This window comes from Lingula anatina, chromosome 3 (assembly GCF_051362555.1).
Source record: "Lingula anatina isolate TDL-2025a chromosome 3, LinAna3.0, whole genome shotgun sequence".
Lineage (NCBI taxonomy): Eukaryota > Metazoa > Brachiopoda > Lingulata > Lingulida > Lingulidae > Lingula > Lingula anatina.
In genome coordinates this window covers 28,250,395-28,273,647 of record NC_141769.1, presented here as the reverse complement: position 1 = coordinate 28,273,647, position 23,253 = coordinate 28,250,395, and the positions used below count along the sequence as shown (strand labels likewise).

Sequence of the window (23,253 nt, the reverse complement as noted above, 5' to 3'; positions counted from 1 at the left end):
GTTTGGGCCACAATACTACCAGGTCGCTTATCTGGGCATTTCACATGGATAATAACTCCAAAACAGCGATTGATTTTCTATTTAAAATTTTCATGCATACTACTGGTACTGTGTAATAATATGCACAGGCCCTACTAATTCTATGATCTACAGTATGGTAGAGTCCCAAAGCATGTGTGTGTGTGTGGGGGGGGGGGGGGGGGTGGATAGAACAACCTTTTTGGTGGGTAAAGGTCCGCTCTGTATCAAACTCAGAAACTTAGATTTTATGCCGTTAGTCAAGTTGAATCAACTAATTATAAAGGGGTAAGAAGTCAACGTTTTAGACCCCCCCTCCCCCCTTTGAAATTTATGGCTTCCGGTTGGTTTTCGGTTGAGGCACAAAATAACAATTTTCAACCGACCAAAATCCAAGCATAACTATGGATAAGACGTTCATTTGTTCGCTACAAACCGATCTGGTATACGTGAAGGTTTCTTTTCCTCGAGGTCGCATTTTAGACAAGAATGTGCTAGTTGGACCGCGGGTGCAATGGATGGATGCGATAGTTGCGAAAATTTTCTTCGATTTGCATTTGAAATTCATGTTAGTGCAGCCTTTGTCAGGGGCGGATTGAGGCCGTTTTCTGGGTCTTCCGGAAGACGGTCAGATTTTCAAATTTACACTGACGCGTATCTGATTTTTTCTGTCGGAAGACGGTCAAAAATTGAGAATGGAACAACATTGATAATTTGGAAGACTGTCAGAAAATATCTCTGTTTGTTGTTTGTGAATTTATTAAAAGCGTGTCTAAGATGTATTAGATGCCACTGTAAAAAAGATATTGAGAGGTCTTGCAAGGTACAGCAGTGCAGAAATTGGGCAGTCTTTGGCAATAAGGAGGCGGAATTTGAAAAATGACTTTTTATGCACATAAAGAAAACCAGTAGGCCTACGTAAAATGAGACAATCAAATAACCAAAAATTAGTAAAGCAAATAATTTTCCAGAAGTAATAAATTATTTACTATCGGGAAAAGAAAATTATACTAAAACTAAAAGGAACAAAGTGAATTTACATAAACTGCGGTTATTGCTACGCTGTGGATGCAATTTTCAGACCGCCCACCACTTACCGACCTGTAGACTTAATTAATTCACCCGTGTAAACTGTTTGGTTATTCGGTGCTGTCTTTTTCATGTAAGGGCTCATTTCTATGAACTGTTTTCGTAAGTAAATCCAATTTCGCAGTGACCTCGCTGATTGCAATCAGATCAGGGGCGGATCCAAGACTATTTGAAGGGGGGTTCGCAGATGCGAAGCCGACCCTCCCTCCCCCGCTTAAGCGCCCCCCCCCCCCCAAAAAAAAAAAAAAAAAAAAAAAAAAAAAAGGTATTTTAGAGGGCGAACGGTGCCGTTTGGTACGGTTTAGAACTTTGGTTCAGCTGGTCAAAATTCTAATTTCAAGAGGGGGCCATTGGTGTTTTCTTTTTTTTTTTTTTTGTTTTCAGAAATCGCCAAAGGAGATTAACTGAATGATATGCCTACTCCTGGTGTTGAACAGAACACAGAAAAGCTGTTGATTATACGAGTACGTTGGGAACAAGAGGAGGCGTGTTAATCTGTTTAACTGCTTGCATTCAGCGAGGGTCCCCGTGGAGTTGGGTCGATCTACGTAGATCGATGGTGTCAATGTGAATGAGCTCTTTGACCCGAGGCGATTGAACTTTAGAATGACAGTGGATTAAATTGATTAAATTGTGGATTAAATCGAACAAAGATGATGTTTACTAGAAATTTTTGGGACGATTTAGAGAGCCGATGGTCCACGAGATGGACCGGAGGAGTAGGCAAAGGTGGGTTGTGTGATGGATGACATTTCAACTGCAATGCTCAAGATTAAGGCACAATCATGTTTATTTTCCTATTTTACAAGCCCGGATTTTATCCATATCTTAGGAATAGGAAAATTGATTTAAAGTAAATTTTAAATGGCAGTCTTGAAAAATGCATCAGATATATCTTTAGAGCAGATTACATCAAACACTTCCGTGTATCGTGCCCACGTTCACCTCTGCTAACGAATCCAGATGACACGCACGTTGTCAGTATTCCTGGAAAGAGATATTTTAATTTTATGCTAAAACCCCTGCTTGAATTATACGAAAATTATAAGCACACCAAAGTAAGAAATCATGTATGTATGTATGTATGTATGTATGTATGTAGATGACACCATCAGAAGACATTATAAAATTCATAAGGTTCTGGCTCTAATGGAGTCTAATTGGAGATGGGAGGAAACTAAAGTAAGCTTGCAAAAACAAAACAAAACAGACAAAAAAGACGGGAAAACACTCGCCATTCTTACCATTTGGAAGTCACGCTGTTCCTTTGATTAGGATAGTAATCATTGCACGAGGTGTGGACGAATTCTCCACTGTGGTGCACACCACCCCCAAAGCGAAACGTCGTGTTGTCCCCTACGTTCACCCAGGTGTTACAACCATAATGCATTCGGCTCCATGTCCCAAAAGTGGCCAGGCGACCAGCCACAAACGCGTAACCTCCTGTGAAAAAAAAATTGGTCATTACCCGTTTACGTCATGCTAACCCAAACCTGTACGATGAGAATGGTGGGCTTACTCTGTTTGATGGTTTAACGGGGCCTCAGTTTCGATCATCTTAGGATCCACCATAACACTGTACAAAGACAAAACTGCATGGTCTACGAAGAAAGGTATATTTCTATTTATTGACTGTTAACCCTTTCGCGTACATGCAGTCTACACTATTAAAAAGCACACAGTAACCTATGCTTACCAGTATACGCCTGTGACCAGGAAGAATTGGTAGGTGTACGACAGTTAGCAAGATTCGCAATGACGTCATCGCCACTGAAACCGTACTGTGCCTCCAGTGCTCCCTGGCTACATACTTTGTTGGCATCACATGCCACAAATCTATTCCATTTGGCGTTCTCCAGTACCCAAGAGCCACTGCTGTTAACAGTCTGCTCGGAATCGCTAACGGCCAGCTGAGATATTCCCTGGTAAACTCCCATACTATTCACAAGGTCGCTTGTCCATTTAAACCCTGGATAGCTATGGCAGGTTGCAGGACCGGATTTGTAATATAATCTGGAAATCACGTTAACGAGAAAGATTGTGTATAAACATGAACAAGATATGGATCGAGCTGCATGTATCGAGGTCAAGTTCCAATCAAAATGTTGACGTGCATTTTAAAAAAATTAATCTGAAGTCCTTCATATGTGATAAGATTAAAGTTGAGACACAGTTATGCTCTTTTTACTTCCATACTCGGATTTGCTATTTTTTATATTTATTTATTTATTTATTTATTTAATTATCTATTTATTTATTTATTTATTTTTTTTTTGAAAGCACGAGGGTTCCGCACTTCAGTCTTGGGAGTTCAACCACCTTGAATATCAACTATCGCTCTAGATTTTTTTACCTGAGCCATCCTCCGCCATCTGTTTCTTGATCACAAACTAAATAAATATAAATGTATTATTATTATAAACAGTGCTAAATATTCATTGAAAAAAATTGCTGACTTCCCTATTTACGAAAACCTTTTCTGATTGTTCGCTTGATTATCAATATAAAAAACTATCCAGTTCCGCCAAATTAGAATGAGCTAAGGTAAATTAGCATCGATAACTATACTGGTACATGTACAAGGCTGCAGACATGGGGAAACTGCGTGACCGACTGTTCATGTCCGCTAGAAATGCTAGAGGATCTGCAAGATTTTCCGATGTCACAGGTCCTCTGGACTGGCAAGGTTGATGTGAAAATAAAATACATGATAATAAATCAAAAGTAAACATAAACTTACGGAAATAAAATGCTTAAGAATGAGTCTAGGGTTTCTCTCGACCATTCGAAGATAAAACGCTTTGATTAAAATACTGCTGCCAAGGTAACAATCCCGCGGATTATCATAAGCATAACCATAACCTTGGACATAATTCGTAATTTAGACCATGCTATGACCAAGCAATTACTATTTAAAATGATAAAGATGCTTCCTATCTATATACAAATTGCTATATTTACGACATTAACATATTCGAGATTATCAGCAATTAAATGCACGCTCCACAATTAGCCATACAAGATATTGGCAATTAGCATACAAGATATCTCCGCATCATATATTTTAAAAGGGAATCTTAGCCGGGTCGTTGACATTGACGAGCATATATATGTGTGTGTATGGCTTATTTAAATATTATATTTTTTTTTGTTAATTTCCTCTTAAATAGGTCGCATCCAATCAAGTAAAGGGGCGGCTCTAAATTTACCGGTAAAGGAAGATCTGCCATCTAAGAGCGTGTATTGCTCGTCCAGAACGACTACAGTGGACGTTAAGGGGCTTGAAGGGACCACGAAGTATTCGCCAGCACAGATATTCTCGCAGGTAGATACAAGATAATTGTGACAATTCACCAGTGTTGTACATGTGAAATACAAGTACTGTATATGTAAAAAAAAAAAAAAACACCTGGTTTAAAAAAAGAGATATAATAAGATTAGCATTACCATGTTTTCATGTATGTTCGTTTTGTCACTGGACGCGTTTATTTGGTTTAATTCGATTTACATTAAAGCGATTTGTGATTTTTTTTCTTCTTTTTTTTTCAGACCATCATTTAAAGGTGAAGTATGGCAGACATTCCGCCACTTATAGGTATACTATCTTTGCCTGTACTTCATTAAGTAGATATAGATATCTGGATCTGCAGGAAACAGAACAATTTTGCCAACCATTTTGTGTCTTAAAAACGTGACAGTTAAACGGGTCGTTAAGCTTTTCAATTTCTACAGAAAACTCACAGAATTTAACTTTTTGCTGTTCTTTTGACATCACAACTATAGGCCTATTAATGATCTTATTCTGGCAACTGAATATTAAATGTACAGATAATAAGTTGTAGTTGTTAACTGTAGAAATGTACAGGCAGGCCTTCCTCAAATGTTACAACGCAGTAAGCAACTTGGCTCCACTGTAACTATGGGGGCGTTCATAATGAGTGGGGTCGCAATAGCCGGTGTGCACTAACGCCACGAGGACTCTCGCTGAATGCAATCAGGTTAACAGACTAACACGCCTCCTCCTGGGGTTGAGTAGAATACAGAGAAGCTGGCGATCATACGAGTCTATTGAAAACAAGAGGAATCGTGTTAATCTGTTAATCAGAATACATTCAGCGAGAGTCCCCATGAACTTTACAAGCTGGTGGGTTGGGACGACACTCTCACATTCTCACATGGATGTCGGAAGTTGTATAAATGTGAAAAATATCCAAACGCCACGTCACGGTGTTATCTTTATATTCTTTAGAACACGTTTTAGCACGTTTTTTGGAGTCTGAAATTACGACATTTTGTTACACGCTTTTCAAAATAAAGAAGTTATATTTTATAGACAAAAGTCATTTTCTGTATAGATTATTCCTTATTTTCTCCAGGGTACACAAACGATAACAGCACAAGCCTGTTCCGGCCTTGTTCAACTTCACTGGGAGCGGACAATATTTTCCCACCACTGGCATGTGGCGATAACACCCGATGTGTACGGAACCCGCTGCTGTTTCCGATAATAGTCGGCTCTTTCCAGGCGTGTCTCTGCCCGCTCACGGCGGTGCCATTGCCGGACGGAAGGTGCCAGAGCAGTAAGTGATTTTTGCGATTTACAAGCCTCTTATCCTCTTCATACCATTACACGTAGTACCAGGGGCGGATTGAGGCCGTCCTCTGGGTCTTCCGGAAGACGGTCAGATTTTAAAGTTTACATGGATGGTTTATTGTCAACAGTTTTTGACATGGTATACCTTGCTAATTTTTTTAAATTGTAAAAACGTTGGTGTTTTGAAGGGATTTGTTAAAATTTTCAAGATTCAAGATTATGTCAATGTCTAAAGCGCAATATTGGGGTTGTTATGACTTTCCCCGTTTTCTCGGTGATATGTCAGTAAATGATGATGCGCCTGCTAAAAGACTTGGAATGCGTCTGGTCGTATCTGCTACTTGGAAGCGTGTGTGTCTAGTTGTGGCAAGTCATTTCCTTTTATTCTGTTCGACCACCATGTCCAAACGTGGCCAGATTTCCTTAGGATACGTGAAACACACTCTAAGTATCTCTTTGCCAAAATTTTCCTTGACACAAGGCAGCTGAAATATGAAGAAATTTGTCCAGCCATCTGTTAACTACCAATATATGAATTTGATAATAGGCAGCCCTCAACATTATTTACTGTATGGTATCTTCCATGCAATCAAACAGAACTATCTTCCTCTTGTGCGGCGCACCCAACCAATATCAGACAGGTACATCCTATATCAGTGACAGACATTGGCAATTACTTAAACACAAAAGAACATATACATTAAATCACTATAATAATGAAAACGGTGCCTGGGCGCCCCTTGCTCCATGCTGGGGATTAAGGGGTTGATGTCGCGTGCGACAGTGTATCTTTATGAGAATCTCGGAGTAATTACATAGACACGATTTTAAAGCTTAGATTACATTTATACAGGCGGGCGGCGTGCGATGAAATTGTCAGTACAATTTTTTTTATTTTGAAATCTTAACGAGCTACAGGCTACGCCGAGTATGTCTACATTACATGGCCTTAAATCCGTACGTGCAGTTGGTAATAGAACAATATTTGATTGTGAACATCAGAGTTAATTTTTGTTTATTGATTTCACAAAGTTTACTGATGTGCATATCATTGCAGTTCAAGGATTGGCCTGCCAAAATGACCAAGACTGCAATACTAAGACATTTGACTGCATTGGTATAAACAGTCTAGGATTGCCGACTGCTTTCACTGAATTCTTTACGGTATGTCAGCGGAATTGCCATCACTTCGCCTACATACACAAGCTCGCTCGCTCGCACGCACGCACATACGCACATCCGCACATAACTGTTGAACAGATTATTGGTCTTTCAATTAAAACATACGAAATTCTTTAAGTTCCTTGCAAGGTGCGCAAGCATTGAGCTCTATCCTACTGTTTGATTCATATTATAAGAGCTTCGCTCAACCACTTTGCCTACAGGTTTTATGTTCAATTATCAACATACAGTTTATCCACTTATATTCTCTTTGTATGTTTTGTTATCAATCTATATCACAATTAACTTCTTAATGTTGTTTTATCAACACATCAATTATTTGGCTTATATTTTGTAATCAACACATATTCCAGCTTCTTAATGTTGTATTATCACCACAAATAGATTTACTATGCCTGTGTTTTGTTATCCACACGTATTTCATTTATTTCGTCTATGCTCCACTTCTAGCCTATCGTGTTGTTTCTGTGTCAACTGACGGTGGAATACAGCTTCCAAGTGCCTATATGGGCATGCGTAGAGGACACGTGCAACCTCGTGGGAACTGGAACGTTGCCGATTACGCCCGGTTTTGTGGTACCACCAGGAAGACGAAAACGGGAAGGTACGAATGAGAACAGCACTGTTCTTAGCGTTCAGATTACTATTTTTAGAAATAGAGAATTAGCTTTAGGCGTGGACTACATATTATGTTGTACATGTCCATATAGAAATGGAATCATCAAGTACAGTAGGCCTAAACTGTTTTGATACTCAGAATGTTGCTTCTTTTAAGAATGTTGCTTCTTTTAATATTAAATCATGACGGGTATTAAAAAAACAAAGTAGAACTACACTACAGAATTGGCTAGATAAGAAGTCTGTCTACTACCGTTCTTTTAATATCATAAACATACACGTCAATTTAAGCAACCCTAAACGAAACAACCTTTTCGACCTAGTCATTTTCCAAAATGGACAGACCACACACAGAGATGCCATGTACAGTGACACGTTTATACTCAATCACTTTATTATTCAATGTACAACATTCTGTTCACTCTCTGTACGTTGTATCTTTTCTCGCAGTATCCAAATTATATGGAGCAACTGAGGAAGATCAGGGAACTCGGATGATGGCACATCCGTCTAGAAAAAGTAAGGGCGAAACGGGAAGTTCCATGGGACCGGAATTTCTGTCCATGGGTGAAGCTAGATCAAGGGGGAGACGCGCGCCCGCAACTGTGGCTTGTTCGCCATTTCTCCTTGCATGGGTCAATGTATTAAACATATTCGCCTTCGGAAATCAGGCGACTCCGCTGAATTTTATCTGTGCGCCTCCGTGTGTACCAACAAAAGGTTCACCTTGTTAGGAATTTTTTTCCTGGAAGTTTTATTAAAATTTTGTTTTGTCAGCATTAAATAGTAACTGAAGTTGCCTTCTTTGTCAAGCAAGTTTGGACATATTTTTGTCATTTAAACTTCGTACCAGTGGATGCATAACGCTTTGACTTAAACACCGCAGTTGAATAATTGCTAATCATGAGATAGTAAGACTGACATTTAGTGGTTTATAACTATCATTACTATGGTAAGGGATTCATTACGGAAAATGATTAGGAGTCTTTATACGTTCTTCATAGATAGTTATATGGACATTTTGCACGCAACATTTAGCATATGCAAGATAGAATGTAAGGAAGGGCACCCTCTTCGCTGCGATTAGTACATGGACATCAGTTTCTGGGGAAACGTGTCTTTGGGTGTGCGGAAGGAGTGAGTCATCAGAGAGAGAGAGAGAATGGAATAAACACATTTATGAAATATGCGTCTTTTGTTACAATTAGCATAGAGCGTATTCAGAACAGATGATCCGAAGACTAAATATGGCCGACCTCACTTAAAAGCAACCCCTTGACGGTCTCCCCGCCTCCACACGCACCATTAAACGGATTGAATCTCGGTTCCGACGTTAAATTGCAAAGTCCCTGCAGCGACGGTGCGTGTGGAGGCGGGGAGGCCGTCAGGAAATTAGTCGGCACTACTTTTAAGTGAGTCGACCATATTTAGTCCGCGGATTTGTTAGTCCGCGAATCGACTTATTCTGACTGCCCTCATAGACTCCCCCCTTTTCCATAAAAGGGAAAGCCATGGATGCAGCCCTGCTGTCAGTTACGCAAGTGGGGCCGGACGACAACAGCGTACGTAGCAAATTTATAGCGCCTACATGAATATAGTAAAAATTATGCACACCTCTCATCTAGAAATGACACTTTTCTTCTGGAGTTGGTTTTACCTATCCTTAAGGTACGAGTTTTGGATGCCCGGCGAAGGTTTCTGAATCTAACCCCAATACTACTGTTGTAAAGCGAATGACTTACACTTTAACTAATTACAGATGACAATTAAAACGGAGTCAAAAGAGTAAAAGGATAGGGAGTTATTGAGTGTAAGTTAAGTTTCATCAAGAGTCAACAAGTGTAGAATATGTTTTTAGTGTCAGAAAAAGATGGAAAAGGTCAAAGTCAGTAACAGTTTATGTGATTGGTTAATTCCATAACATATTTTAATTTTGATCATCTGTTTATCACATGATAACTGAGTTTTGGATAAGGTCCAAGCATGAGTAATACAAATAATATTTCAGATATCTTTAATTGAAAACAAGTCTCTTAGGGATTACCTAATAAGGAAATGTTGCATGGTGATTGGCAACATGCTAATGGAAAATATTTTGTAATCACGCAAAGGCAATGGAAAGAAAACAAGTTAATGCATGATCAGTAAGCAGATGTAGAGTTTAAATACTTGTGAAATTGTGGGAAAAGGTACTCGGTTAATTAACGTTCGAAAGCTCCAGATCGTTGTCATTCTTCACTTTAAAACTACGACTAACCCTAACCTGAATAATCACATCGGACCCCGGACTTCCATTCCTAGTTGTCATTACGTAAATATAGCTGTATTTCAGATGAGAACTTACACACTTGTATCGGCTTGGAGATGTCACCACTGTCTGGATATATCCAGTAATATCCGCTTCCATAATTCATGTTCGAACTGAGATAATCCTTGCAGGAGGTCATCAGGCGAATATCTCCACACACTAAAACAAGATGTAAATAGTAGAGCACACACTAAAACAAGATACTATTTATTACTGCAACTGATGGAGGTCATGAATACAACAGGGCGTCCTTTAATCATATGTTGCATTTTAGTGCATTTTAAAATCCAAATTTCTTTTCACTATTTTTACACACACACACACACACACACACACACACACACACACAAATGTAGGGGAGACCGGGGCTAGTTGGACCCTGGGCTAAGTTGGAACCCCCGTCAATTTTTGAAAAAGTAACTACGAGGTAGAAAAAATTGGCCACATAATCTTGTAAAATGATCGTAGCCTACAATGCTAAGGAAGTGTCGGGCGTTAAAAAGTTATACTTAAGCGGTGAGTTCAAATAAACGATTTTTGCACTTAAAAGTAATTTTGTTTAAGAGATTAAAAAATATATTTTCTTAGGCTTTTGATGGAATAAAGTATACTTATAACGTAGTCCAGTCTTGCACCATGAATGGCAATCCTTAGATCTAAAAATTGTGCACCTGGGGCTAGTTGCCCCCCTTGGCTCGGGACAAGTTGGACCCTCTATATAGACCACAATCCTTTGCACGCAATAGACCATTGTTAAAGCAAAGTCAATGGTTTGTTAAATAATTACCAGTTTAAGACCGACTTTGTTAGATTCTTTTAAAACGAAAATTTATTATTCGTTTTCATTCATTAAAAACCTGCTTAATACCATTATTAGCTTATTCTTAATTAAAACAAAACAAGTTTAATTAATAGATATTTTGGTTCTTACAACAAATACAACGTAACGCATAGAAATCTCAATATTTTGCCTCATTTGAACTACTTAAATTCATCAAAGACTCTCAAAAATCAATTTAATAAGGTAAAATGTGTAAAAAAAGTATTTTATAACGTTTACATGGGATACTAACTGCATTTAAGTATAGGGTGCCAACTTACCCCTACCCGGCCAACTAGCCCGGTCTCCCCTATATTCTCGGGGAGTCGCCACCTTACATACATTGAATATCAGAACTGCTCTGCTATAAAGGTTGTACAGTGAAGGCTTACAATGAGCGTCAGATATTCATGTAGCACATATTACATTCCGTATTTCCTAATGGTACTCACCGCACCGACAGTACTGGGCCTCACATTGCAGAGTAAAGGTGCACAGATATACGAGCACAATGACTGCAAGTCTGGCGCACAGAATGAAAGGAGCCTCTTCCATCTTGGCAGCGTGTTCAAATGTCTGTCTATATCGTACCACACGTTGGCTCTTAACCAAATCGTGCCCGGGTTGTAAGTTACACTGACAGATATCACGTCGCCAACCGGATTTTGTAGTTTAAAGCTGGCAAGGGCGTATATATTTTTTGATTAATAGTCTGAGTGAACCGTTCACTTACATAATTAACTAACACAAGTCTCACAGAAGCACCTCTGCCTTGGATAAAAATGTATTTGAAGTCTAGCGTACACTGTTAGCTTAGGGCTCACTCCCAGTGAGATTATGGGCACATTCAAAACAAGTTGATCCGCGGACTAACAGAAACGCGGATCAAATATGACACTTTATCCCTTCCGCTGCCCACGCGCGATCTGTTAGTCCGCGGATCAACTTGTTCTGAAATTCAAATTCGCGGACTAACGCCCTAGCGTTCTACGAAGATCGATCCAACTTCGCGGGGACTTTAGCTGAATGCAATCAGATTAGCAGATTAACACGTGTCTTCTTGACGTTGAATAGAATACAAAAAAAATCTAATGATTATACGAGATCGTTGAAAACCAGAGGAGGCATTTTTCAGAAACTCGTCTGATGGGGATAGCGACCGGTGAATTTCACTCTAGACGGTAGAAAATAGTAAATTGAAATTGGAAATTTAAAACTGAAAAAAAGGTTTTTACAACAGTTCCCCCAACAGTTTAAAATAGTGCATACCTTGGTCATAACAAAAAGTGCTAAATTTCCCAGGAAGTTAATTTTTCTTCTCCAAGCGTCTAATGCCTACTGCATGCTTTAATCGACAGCCTTCTGAACTGACGCTGTATAAAAGACAACAGAGGCAAAAGATAAGCCATCACAGCGCGTTCCGCTGCCTGAAGAATTGCGCAACAGTATCTCTCCAGCTCTACGCTCATACCTACAGCCGGCGTGACACATTAAATGATGGACACCACGTTTGTTGAAATAGCAATGAATAAAACATTAGAAGAATTAAATACATCGATACCAAACGGCGCCGAGGATGCAGTTCGATCACAGGTCCTATGGGGTGTCGTGGGCATCATCATCCTTTTGTTAGGGTTATCTACCAACGTGTTCGTGATTTTTGCCATCGTTCACAGTAAGCAGATGCGCGCTTCGCCGACGTATATTCTAATTGTTAACCTAAGCATCAACAACGGCCCTGTGCATTCTTTATTTTTAGCTTTTGACTGTTACGGCTGGTTCACCGGAAAATGGAACCTTGGGGAGCCGTTTTGCGCCTTCATCGGGTGCGCTACGTTCCTCGTTCTTGCGTCGTCAGGTTTGTGCCTCATGTGCATTACCGTGCAGCGCTACATATACATAGTGTGGTTTGTGAAGCATATAACACTGTGCAATCCAACCACGGAGAAGATCGTCTACGTGGTTTGTTCCATAACGTGCTACGTACTGCCCCTGTTGATTCTCCTTCCTGTACTGACCGGAACGGTTGGCAAAGCTGGCTTTGACCCTTACAGACAGAGGTGTACTATACTCCAGTCAGAAAGTGCAGAATTCAGGAACACATTTTTGGTCGTCTTCATATGCTTTCCAAACTTTTCTATGATCTACTGCTTCACCCATATCAGCGTCAGTGTGTTCCTGAACAGAAGACGGATGATAAATATAAACCAGGCCGTGCGCCATCAAGCCCAGAAGATGCGTCAAAACACGAAAATTGCCCAGATGTTTGGAATATGTTATTTGTCATTTGTTGTGGCCATTACGCCATGCTTTATTGTGAATGTTCTTCAAGTGGACGGCGCATTGAATTCATTCTACACGGAGGGGACCTACCTTCTCATCTACTCATCTTCCATTGTCAACCCGGTCGTATACGCTTTAATGAACCAGACTTTCCGTGACGCTTACAGAGCAATGAACTTATGCCGTTGCTTTTCGGTGAACCGTGTAGCTCCGGTGCCTTTGGACACACAGCGGGGATCAATGCCGCTGTCTTCTGTATACGTGCCACAACATGCGTGATATTTTATGTATTTGGCGAACTTTTGATGGAGATTTCTTCTTGGAAAAACTGACACGAAGATTGCAGTTATTGCAAGTGACATTAAAGCGAAAGAGGAAAGAAATCGCAGGCAGTACGCGCTTTTTCTTGCACGTGTACGTGCATGAACATTGATCGGTGGCACGTGACAGAGAGTCCCCCACGACAGAAAGTCCGCTTCCAAATCATTTGTACAGGTAAGCTTCGCCCTAGAATTTGACCCTCTTAGGTCAAGCTAACCCTAACCATTATAACTAAATGGAGTGCGGACTTTCTGTCACACGGACCCTCAGTTTCGTTACACCGGTTTGTGCAGGTTTTTATTTGTAAGTAGACTTGTTATGTCAAAGGACTGAAGATTGCGCACATAAAAACCTGAGTGAGTAAAGTGTGGTTCTGGACAAAGCTTTATTGCATACACTGTGAAATGAAGAAATCTATGAATGAGGAACGCTACTTCTACACGTGTAAAGTTATTATAAATAATAGAGGAATAAAAACTTCAAAAGTGCCGAAGAACAATCATGAAATCTGCTTGTTTTCAATTATAAATGCCGATCCCTCAAAAATATCCCTTATACATTTTGTAATAGGTTAAGAAAAATAATATAAGTTATTTTACTTCAAGGTGCTTTCTTCGATATTTGATGAAAGACCAGATGTTTTAAAGAATTTTAACTTTTCTAACATTTTTTCTGCAAAATTAATGACAAAGTTGTGATCCGGTGCTTTCCGGTAAAAAGGGATTTGAGATACACCAGCGAGTATTTAGGGAAAACGAACGCGTTCAAATGCTTGTTTAAAAAGAATGAAAAAAAACATATCGTCGTGTCGTGAAAACTGGTAGTCTTATCAAGACCATTAGTTTCACTCTTAATATTTCCTCCTGTTTGATAACTGTACAAAACACTTCACCGATATTTAGATGAAAAGCGGCTAAGTTATTACAATGGAAGAGTAAACAAAACCATCCACACTAGGGTGAATAAAGTGAAATAGAGTCTTTTATCTCCCGTTGCATCCAAACATTGTAGATGAAAGCATTTGGTTTCTACTTTTTCTATCCACGCGTCGCACGTACGCAGAATTTATAGATACTTCACCTAGAAAAATGACAAGGCGACGTGAGAGAAGAACAAATATATGGGCGAATATATTCGATTACTAGTAAAACTAAGTTATCATAGACAGATGCTTGCTGCTATCCGACACTCGTGTTAAAAATAAACGCGACAGCATTTTGCTTGCGTCATTGTAATATACGAGAACAATAACAAAAAGATCATTTTTCCTTTGGGTTTTAACATTCGTTTTGCCAGCTGTTTATAGAGAAAAATAGTGTCCATGATATCACGGGAAGTTTAACAAGATCTAACATTTTGATCCCGACACCAGTAATCGAGAGCATTATTTTGCCTCATATCTCATCTTAGGCCACACTTTTTTTATTTTTATGGATGTCATCCTCTGGGTACCCCAAAATCGGTGCGAGAGGGCGAAAAAAAAAAAAAAAAAAACAGTCCAAAAAAAAAAAAAAATACTGCTTAAGTAAAGGAATGCTGTCAGTACACAGCTGGAAACACAAATTTTACCACAGAAACACGTATCAAACTAACAATATGTCTTTATCCATGCTCTCAAAATAGTAAAGCATTGTGAATACTTCGTAGAAATGTAAAAAAAAAGTCATGAATAGATATAATTCTTATTACAAAATCTATTAAGGTTATTTCATGCATTTTGTTGGTATAGCAATCAATAAAACAAATATCAAACAAACAGTGTGTCTTTATTTGTATTCTCAGAATATTAAAACATTTTGAACACTTCACAGAAATGTTTAAAAAATGATGCAAAGATATGCTTAATACTACCAAATCTATTAAAGGTCATTTCGGACGATTTTGTCTACTTCGACTCACACGGCCAAACTGTCAGGTGGCCTGTCTGACCTTCAGCCCACCAAATACCTCGACGCCCTTGTCAACCCTTTTTTCGCTACAGAAAACCTGGTAGCCTATGTGCTGCTTTGTACAGAATGTCACTGAAATTTTTCGGGCCATAATCGCTGGCGGCAGCCAGCCTTTCGCACAATTGTCAAAAGGTGATATCTCCATGCCCAATATCAATGGCATACCAATCCAAAACGACGGCACCCGTTCTCTTTATGACTTTAATTGTCGTGTAATTTGAAAGTAATCCTAGAGATGAATTTGACGGCACAGCGGCCACATTTCCACGTGGCGATAATACGCATGCGCAGAAAGCTCATTTCCTGGCAAATTCAGTAATGACGTTTGCAACAACCGACTTCGTTGGGGGCTGGGGGGGAGGGTTTTTTTTTTTTTTTTTTCGGAGAACGGGCGAAAATCGGTGCGCGCGCAGGATGTCATCCATAAAAATAAAAAAGTGTGGCCTTAACAAAAATACGAAAGTGCAGAGAATCACTTCGAGTAGCACGTGTGTCTAAGATTCTCTTAAAGGTACATATGTGGTTGGATATCTGTTTGCTGCAGGAGCGGATCCAGGATTATTTGAAGGTTGGGGGGTCCGCGGATTCATAGCCGGCCTTGGTGTGGGGTTCGGGGCCCGCTGAAGGACCCCGAAACTTTTTGGTATTTTAGAGGGTGGACGGTGCCATTTGATACGGTTTAGGATTATGATTCAGCTAGTCAAAATTATAATTTCAAGAGGGAACCAAAAACGAAGGGGGTGGGGGTCAGGACCCCTTGACCCCCCCCCCTTAACTCCGCCACTGGGCTGTTTCAAGTTGTATTTCTACCACCACTATCTATCTATCCATTTAACATCTTGTTCAGCAGGGGGGGGGGGGGGGGGGTTGAATAAAGCAGTCATGATGACCACTGCACAACAGGACCTTTTTCTTTATGAAAGTTCGAAGGTTCGAAGGCGAGATTTCAAAACTTGGATCTTCTGCGTGTGAAGCAGACGTGGCGTGGTCATCTCTATACTACAGAAGGCTATTTATTTTAATATTTATTTTATTTAAATACCCTGAATGACGTAAAAGTTAGCTTGATAAATATTAAATATACCTGGGAGTCACTTTTACTAATCTTTTACTGCTGTGGTATTGCTGATATGGGTTATATATGAAATCAAGATCGAGCTGGCAATACAGGAATCTAGAACCTAGGGTATTTATTAACAATGTTCATGGCCATTTGTGACTGAATAACATGCCTACTGAAAGATTTTCTAAAATGTATTGGTTCTGCCAGGTTTCGAACCTGGGACCTTCTGCGTGTAAAGCAGACGTGATGACCACTACACTACAGAACCCTAGCTAAACAATATAAATGACATGGGCGTTTGCCTCTGAACAACATGACTACCAAACTAAATAAATAAATAAATTAATTAATAAATCAATTCTCGAAAATACTGGTTCTGACAGGTTGCAAGCCTGGATCCTTTTTGCAAGTAATGCAAACGTGATTACCACTTCACTATTATAAACTTATTGTTTTATTTAAAAGAAAAACAGATTATGTTCAACGAGACTGAATGCGTAAAATAATAATAAAAATAATAATAATAATAATATAATACTTCATTTCTAAGGATTTCTTAGCTATAAATGCAAAGTAAACGCATAAAATGCAAACTTGAAAACTACAAATATTGATTATTTATGTTTACCTTAAAGGCAATAAATGATCGCAGTTGTTTTGGCTGCGACCTCAAAAGGAATTATTTTATCTTAAAATGTTTCAACGCAGAATGTATTATTATTTTCAAATGTAATTTACTACAGTCTGTAACTTTTTTCTTTACACTGACAGTCGACAGTTGCTTTTATTTAGCTGTTTTCTGATAGTGGTTCTAATACCGTCCCATTGATGTCAGCAGTCGGGCCTTTTCTGAAGAATTAATAAAAATTATATAAGTCAAGAGCATCTTCTTAATTGGCGCATAAATAATTTTCTAATAAATAAATAATTTTGTAAAATTTTTTCGATAATCATAAGGAAATTGAATAGCTTGTACTTACATTTTTGAAATGATTTCATATTTACCAAGCACATCCCCATCAACATGATTAGAATATTAAGGATAGGCATACTGTCCTGTAATTTTACCTTTCTTTTACTCCAAAAATATTGGCACTTTCTAATGTCTCTGGGAGTTGTCTATTGCACGTCTCCGGTAGAAAAAGGGAAGACATTCCAGCAATCAACGCCAATACTCCGAATATAATCCATGGGACAGTGTTCCCAAGTTTGGCATTGCCTTCAAATGCTCCCTATTAAATAGGTAATCTGCATCTGTATTATTGTTTCAAACAAAATATTCAGCTTATTGCCATATAGGGCTCAATTTTTCGCTCTAAATAGTAAACTTTTCATACGCAGTTAACAATTCAAAGAGGGATACTAACAACTACCTAAATATAGAAATATTAAAAATATACTGTAATGGCAATAAAAGAGTGGGGGCAATTTTTTTACATGACGAACGCTGAATACGAGCTACAGAATACTTTTTTTTTTGCCTTACTCATGTGTTTGTATACATATATACAAACACACCAGGCACCTACCACTATTATAGGTGCACACATGGCCCCTAAGCGGCCGAACATGGTGCAAATCCCCATTCCGAAGTTTCTTAGTGGAGTCGGGTAGAATTCTCCAACCCACATAATAATAATAGCGAATGAGGCCGAAACTCCGGTCTTGCCAACCATGAACAGAGTCACTTGGATAGCGTTCTTATAACTGCTCTCTGTTAAATAAAAGTCTTACATTGCACTTTCATACATGAAAAAATAATTGTGGTAGGTTAGAGTACATAAATATGTTTCTGAGCGTATCTAATTCCACTAAATGTTGACTTAACGCATAGAAAATTGAAACCAACAGCATTTTGTGTGATTTAAAAGTAGTTACTTAGAAAATGAAAAACGGATATACATGTATTACTGTATACATATTTTTTAATATTTTGAAAATTTCATTATATAAATTAAAGGGTTAATTCAATAAATGTCAATTACTACCTATATAAAGTATAGCTACAGTACCTGGTGCGGCGTACAGTTCGAGAAAGAGTGTGCAAATCATAGCAAGGCCAGCGACTATCGCACTTATTGCATGCGGCCATCTTCTTCCTAGTTTGTTGATGACGAAACACATGAAGTACGCAGGGAACTCTGTGAGAGCCATAATTAAGGAATTGATATATAGGTCACCAGCCAAGTTGCCCGGATTGAAAGTGAGACCGTAATACGCCAAGGCAATAACGATCCTAAAAGTAGGTGAAGGAAGACGCCGTAGATATGTAAAAACGAACTGGCACTTGTTATAGATCTTCTACTGCTTGTGGCTCATTTCATTTTTATGTGTGTGGCGCGTATTGACAATTTAGTGCATGAACCTGAATAATAAACTTCAAAACAATGCTTTCGATCGGCTAAAATTTACAATTGCAATCTGAAAAGCAGTACCGTATATCTTAACGTTTATGCGTGTTTTTACTTATTAACCAATATGTATATTAATATACGTGTAACTCAACAGTGTCCCTTTTATAGCGATTTCGATTTAAAAACACAGAGCTTTCAAAAATGCCACGCAAATTTAGAACATTCCATAATAGTTGGCGTGCCTTTTGTTACCAACCAGATAAAAACCGCAATGACGGTACGTAAAAGAAGCCTTGGAGCCTTGCGAAGTTCAAGTGGGCTGATGTGACGTGAGTCTTCCAGACTCGTCTTACTTATCATGGCCGCTGGGAGAGATGTTTTGTTTAACTTGGCGACCCACTGTAGAATTATTTGGGCTCTTTTGGTGTAACCTCTGGATAGAAGCCACCGAGGAGACTCGGGAATAAACCTGCAAGAACAGAGGCAACATCATTTATAATATTACTATTATGCATGTAAATTTAAGAATAGTACAGACTATGGGGATTTCCTGGTATTATCCGAAATGAGAACGATCATCGAATGAAAACAATGTAATCAAGAGGTCATAAATAAATAAACGTTTTTATTTTTAAGAATAGAGATTTTGTGATAAAACAATACTTTTGTTGTTCCTTATCACGAAAAAACATCCGAAATTAAAAGTGGGTTTCAATGTATGAAGAATGGGTAAAACAATTCTCTGCAAAGAACGCTGCTATGGACTTGTCATGATCAAATGAGATTCTTGTTACTGAAAAATGGCACTCACCACCAGTAAAATATGTAAAGAAAAGATGGGACCGATACGGCCAGCTGAAGGTACCTCCAATCCCGTATACCATAGGCCAAAGGAGTCAGCAAGGTTAGTCCCAATGCAAAAGTTACTTCTGGTAACATTCCTGCTAACATTCGTTTAGATGGTTCGACAAGCTCCAGTGCTTAAGTTGAAGGTGATTAATTCGTGAGTCTTCAATATGATTTATTCTGTTATAACAGATAGATTAATTGTGAGCTTTTGAGTGCAGCTAAGCGGTGAATTACATGTAAAAGGAAGTCCTTTTGTCTTTAATTATGGCAAGGACTGTGTTCATTTTTTTTTTTTTTTTTTTGACGTTGTTTTAATATGTTTAAAACAAAATCTACTAGCTTAGGTAGCTTAGGCAAAACACTAATGAATGAGATATCACAAACATACAGTAGATGTTATCTAATATATTTGGATAATAGATTATACATATGCCGGATGGAGATTGTATAGAATAGAGATTACCGAATCTTCAAGCCACCTTTGCCAATGTGTCTTCACTTACTCAAGAGAAGTCCAGTGTTAAAAATGATCGTGTTAGAGAATCCAACCAGAGATCGGAACAAGGCAAAAGCCTCGAAGTTTGGAGAGAACGCCGCAGCCACCCCTGCACACCCATTGAGCAGACACGCTAAGATAAACACCGGCTTTCGACCCAAGCTGAAACATATGAGGAGAAGCAATAAAATACATCTACCTGTAGTATTATATATCGTCCTCAAAACAGTTGTAAATGCCAGCAGACGCAATATTGTGCCCGCACTAGAAATGAACCCTTTTAATAACCTTCAGCGTGTTGCAATAGGTAGTTTTTCCATATGCAACACGTATTTATCAGTTTCACACACTTGGTGTAAACTTGGACAAACAAAACGTTTTATTCGTCGAAGCTCTAAACGCATATACCAGTAAATACTCACAAGTCTGCCAATAATCCTCCTATTATAGAGCCAACAGCCACCCCGCTCAGAAAGACTACCTGACCTAAACGCACTTTGGGTTTGTCGGCACACAACAACTGGAACTGGAAATTGAAGCCGAAAAGATTTACTCTACAGTGTATTGCCTACTAAGTCATCATTCTCGGTGTCTTGTACCAGAATGTACTACTAAATATTCGTTCATTTTTTTTTTTTTTTTTTTTTTGACACCTAAAGCATTAATCCTACAGCTATATCCACTTACAACGATTACCAATTTTTAACAACTAGAAAGAAGAAAACCAAGGCAAGAAGAAACTTACGTCCATTGGAAATGTCCGTGAATACACAGATGTGTCAGAAACCCAGTCGTCGCATTCTACCATTGTTTTGTTCCCTGAGATCCCAGTAGTTTCATAGTAACTGCAGGAGTCGTACCCTCCATCTTCGTCGTTAACTGGAATTGTGTCATTTATCATATGTTCGTGCCATGGACCTTGCACTTCATAAGTGTCATTGGAAAAATTTGGAAGACGGCATCTGCAACATTAAACATTCCATTGAATGCACCGCAGGGTAGCAAGTTAAGGACGTATAGGTAAAAGATGGTTTGCGCGATGACAGGCTAAACTAAAATGTTTTGGGTATGCCTCCAAATCTCTTTAACATCTTTGACATAATAAAGCCATACTGTGTGGCTTAGTCATACTATATAGGCCATCGGAGATATGATACCACTTTTACATGTAATTCCAAGGGTGGCAAAGATAGTATTATGATGATTAGACTTAACCATTCAGTCAAGGAGTGGACCGGTAGAGATAACGTTATAATCTAGTGTAACATTACCCTAGGTTCTAGATTCCGGTATTGCCAGCTCGATCTTGATTTCATATATAACCCATATCAACAATACCGGCTCTAGTGACCAGCGGCCATGTTACACTTCCATCAATCAAATAGAACTGCTCCGCAGTGAATCTGCAGTTGAATGTCATCAGACCAAAATGAAACGTAAAACAGATTTAATTCTGCTTTATTTAATTTTATTTGCTGTATTTAAGATGTAAAGTAAAAAAATAAATAATATTCTTCGAACAGAAAAGATATATCCAATGTTTTTGTATTTTTTGCTTATCAAAGAACATTTAGTCCTGAGATGTACACGTGCGCAATACACGTGCTTGCCGTGTGCCAAATTTGACAGCTACACTGTATACCCGATACCACTATAAGGGCTGCGCAATGGCTACACCAAAATCAGTTTTTAAAGCAGAATGTTGCTTCTATTGTGGCACTGACCTTCGACTGCAAGATATTTTCAATTCAAACTTCGTCAGGCACTTTGCTTCTTGTCTCGTCTGCACGAGATAACTTCAGCGCGAGGCGGGAAAGGCAGCTCCAGGCGGTCAAACCTGTGACGTACGAGACTTATGACTTCCAAATATGGATCCAGGCGGACACAGCTGTGACGTGTGACTTCCAAATATGGAAGCGCCCCAGGCAAAATTTTGAAGAAGAACGCCCTCAGATTGTCGCTGTTCGTCAGAGCTAGTAAAAGCGACTCCATCACAAGGTATATATTTAACAAGCTAGCTTTTACGTTGCTCTGACACTCAGGGTAGTGTAACATCGGATTACGGCCTAAATTAACCTGTGGTAAATTTTTATGATTACTAGGGCCTACTCCTTTTTTCAAACATGACCTCCAGAGTACGAAAATGGTACATTCAACAGGTGGTGTTGTAGTTCCTGTTCAGTTGTTGATGCCAAAATACTCATTTTGGAGGCTGTTAAAAGTAGAAATAATTACTAGTTTTGATAAGTTGGACGCACACACAGACGCACACACGTGCATGCATGCATGCACAAACGCTGTGGACACTTTTAACAATCCATTTTGCCTGCTGTTAAGCACGAGTACCGTACATATCCCGTTGGCCAATTCAAATCCTGGTGGCAGATGGGTGGCAGATATTACAGGTAAATTTTCAAAAATCAGATAACTGTCTATTTATCTAAATACATATCTGTGAATAACTTGTGAAAAATCAATCTGTCGCCCTGGTAGAGGGAATTTAGACCCCATCTTCGCAAGAAGATGCTTTATTATGTGAAAAGATGACAACCAAATAAAGGGGGGAGGTATGTACATGTTCTTACCTGTGGTCAGGGGTTTGTTGTAGGAAGACGATGACTAACATCTGTAACGCCACGTTTATCGGAGGAATGCCAAGGAGAACCAGCAACCTTGCCTGACACCTTCCAAACCCTCCGATGTGCTCGAGGATCTCATCAAACTTCATGACTGTTTTTCTTAGATGTCACTAATCTCACCATTAAGTGCGTCACGTTCTGGTACCATTTGCGATTACGTGCTGCGATAGATTCAAATCCGATTTATGTCCTTTGACTGTTTTTATCCTTTACTGCTCAATCGATTTTAAATCTGATTCAGTTTTGCGCCGATGTAGTTATGCACATTGACATCATTTATCATATTCTGTTCACCCAAACTGGCCCAGTTTCCGATCCATTAAGCCCATGGCGGGTTTTACTATATGGTGCACACTTTTATGCAAAATAAAGCTCATGGTAGCACTAGCTGACATATCACAAAAGGTGAAAAGTTCATGCTAGCATTCCCATTGACCTTATTGATAAAAATTGACTTCCTATCAACGGTTTCGACACCACCAATCGTTACTACATGTATGACTGAAATATATCAGTTTAGCAAATATGTGTACACGCTTGTTTTTATCATTTACCAGCATCATAGTATGCACGTACTATGCAGCTTGTAGTAGTTTGTTTGATCAGTCGGGGACGTGTAGTACGAATTGATCAACAGATCAAAACCCCTCAACTCTAATTTGCTAGTTTT

The 23,253-nt window shown here is 39.0% G+C and overlaps 4 protein-coding genes and 1 non-coding gene across 5 annotated transcripts; 2 read left to right on the top strand and 3 right to left on the bottom strand.

The window, feature by feature from the left end:
- Positions 1-1,879: 1,879 nt before the first annotated feature.
- On the bottom strand, positions 1,880-11,370 carry LOC106164894 (uncharacterized). Its single transcript, XM_013542935.2, has 6 exons — positions 11,082-11,370; positions 9,846-9,968; positions 3,461-3,497; positions 2,804-3,120; positions 2,352-2,550; positions 1,880-2,094 (listed from the first exon to the last, which is right to left on the bottom strand). Exons 1-6 carry the CDS (start codon positions 11,182-11,184, stop codon positions 2,058-2,060), a joined length of 816 nt encoding a protein of 271 aa, XP_013398389.1. The 5' UTR covers positions 11,185-11,370; the 3' UTR covers positions 1,880-2,057.
- Positions 4,190-9,789, top strand: LOC106164895 (uncharacterized). The gene is made up of 6 exons (XM_013542936.3): positions 4,190-4,432; positions 4,657-4,702; positions 5,484-5,687; positions 6,759-6,865; positions 7,334-7,487; positions 7,952-9,789. Exons 2-6 carry the CDS (start codon positions 4,678-4,680, stop codon positions 8,233-8,235), a joined length of 774 nt encoding a protein of 257 aa, XP_013398390.2. The 5' UTR covers positions 4,190-4,432; positions 4,657-4,677; the 3' UTR covers positions 8,236-9,789.
- Positions 11,371-11,506: 136 nt separating the features above from the next.
- On the top strand, positions 11,507-13,768 carry LOC106164874 (protein trapped in endoderm-1-like). The gene has a single exon (XM_013542916.3). The coding sequence runs from the start codon at positions 12,124-12,126 to the stop codon at positions 13,189-13,191; it is 1,068 nt and encodes a 355-aa protein (XP_013398370.2). The 5' UTR covers positions 11,507-12,123; the 3' UTR covers positions 13,192-13,768.
- Positions 13,769-16,355: 2,587 nt separating this feature from the next.
- On the bottom strand, positions 16,356-23,035 carry LOC147763168 (organic cation transporter protein-like). Its single transcript, XM_087008964.1, has 10 exons — positions 22,530-23,035; positions 20,690-20,906; positions 20,367-20,470; positions 19,952-20,106; positions 19,411-19,579; positions 18,856-19,068; positions 18,258-18,481; positions 17,775-17,959; positions 17,314-17,477; positions 16,356-17,094 (listed from the first exon to the last, which is right to left on the bottom strand). Exons 1-10 carry the CDS (start codon positions 22,670-22,672, stop codon positions 17,034-17,036), a joined length of 1,635 nt encoding a protein of 544 aa, XP_086865090.1. The 5' UTR covers positions 22,673-23,035; the 3' UTR covers positions 16,356-17,033.
- On the bottom strand, positions 16,441-16,513 carry Trnav-uac (transfer RNA valine (anticodon UAC)). Its single transcript has one exon. It is a non-coding gene; the product is annotated as a tRNA-Val (tRNA).
- Positions 23,036-23,253: the final 218 nt, after the last annotated feature.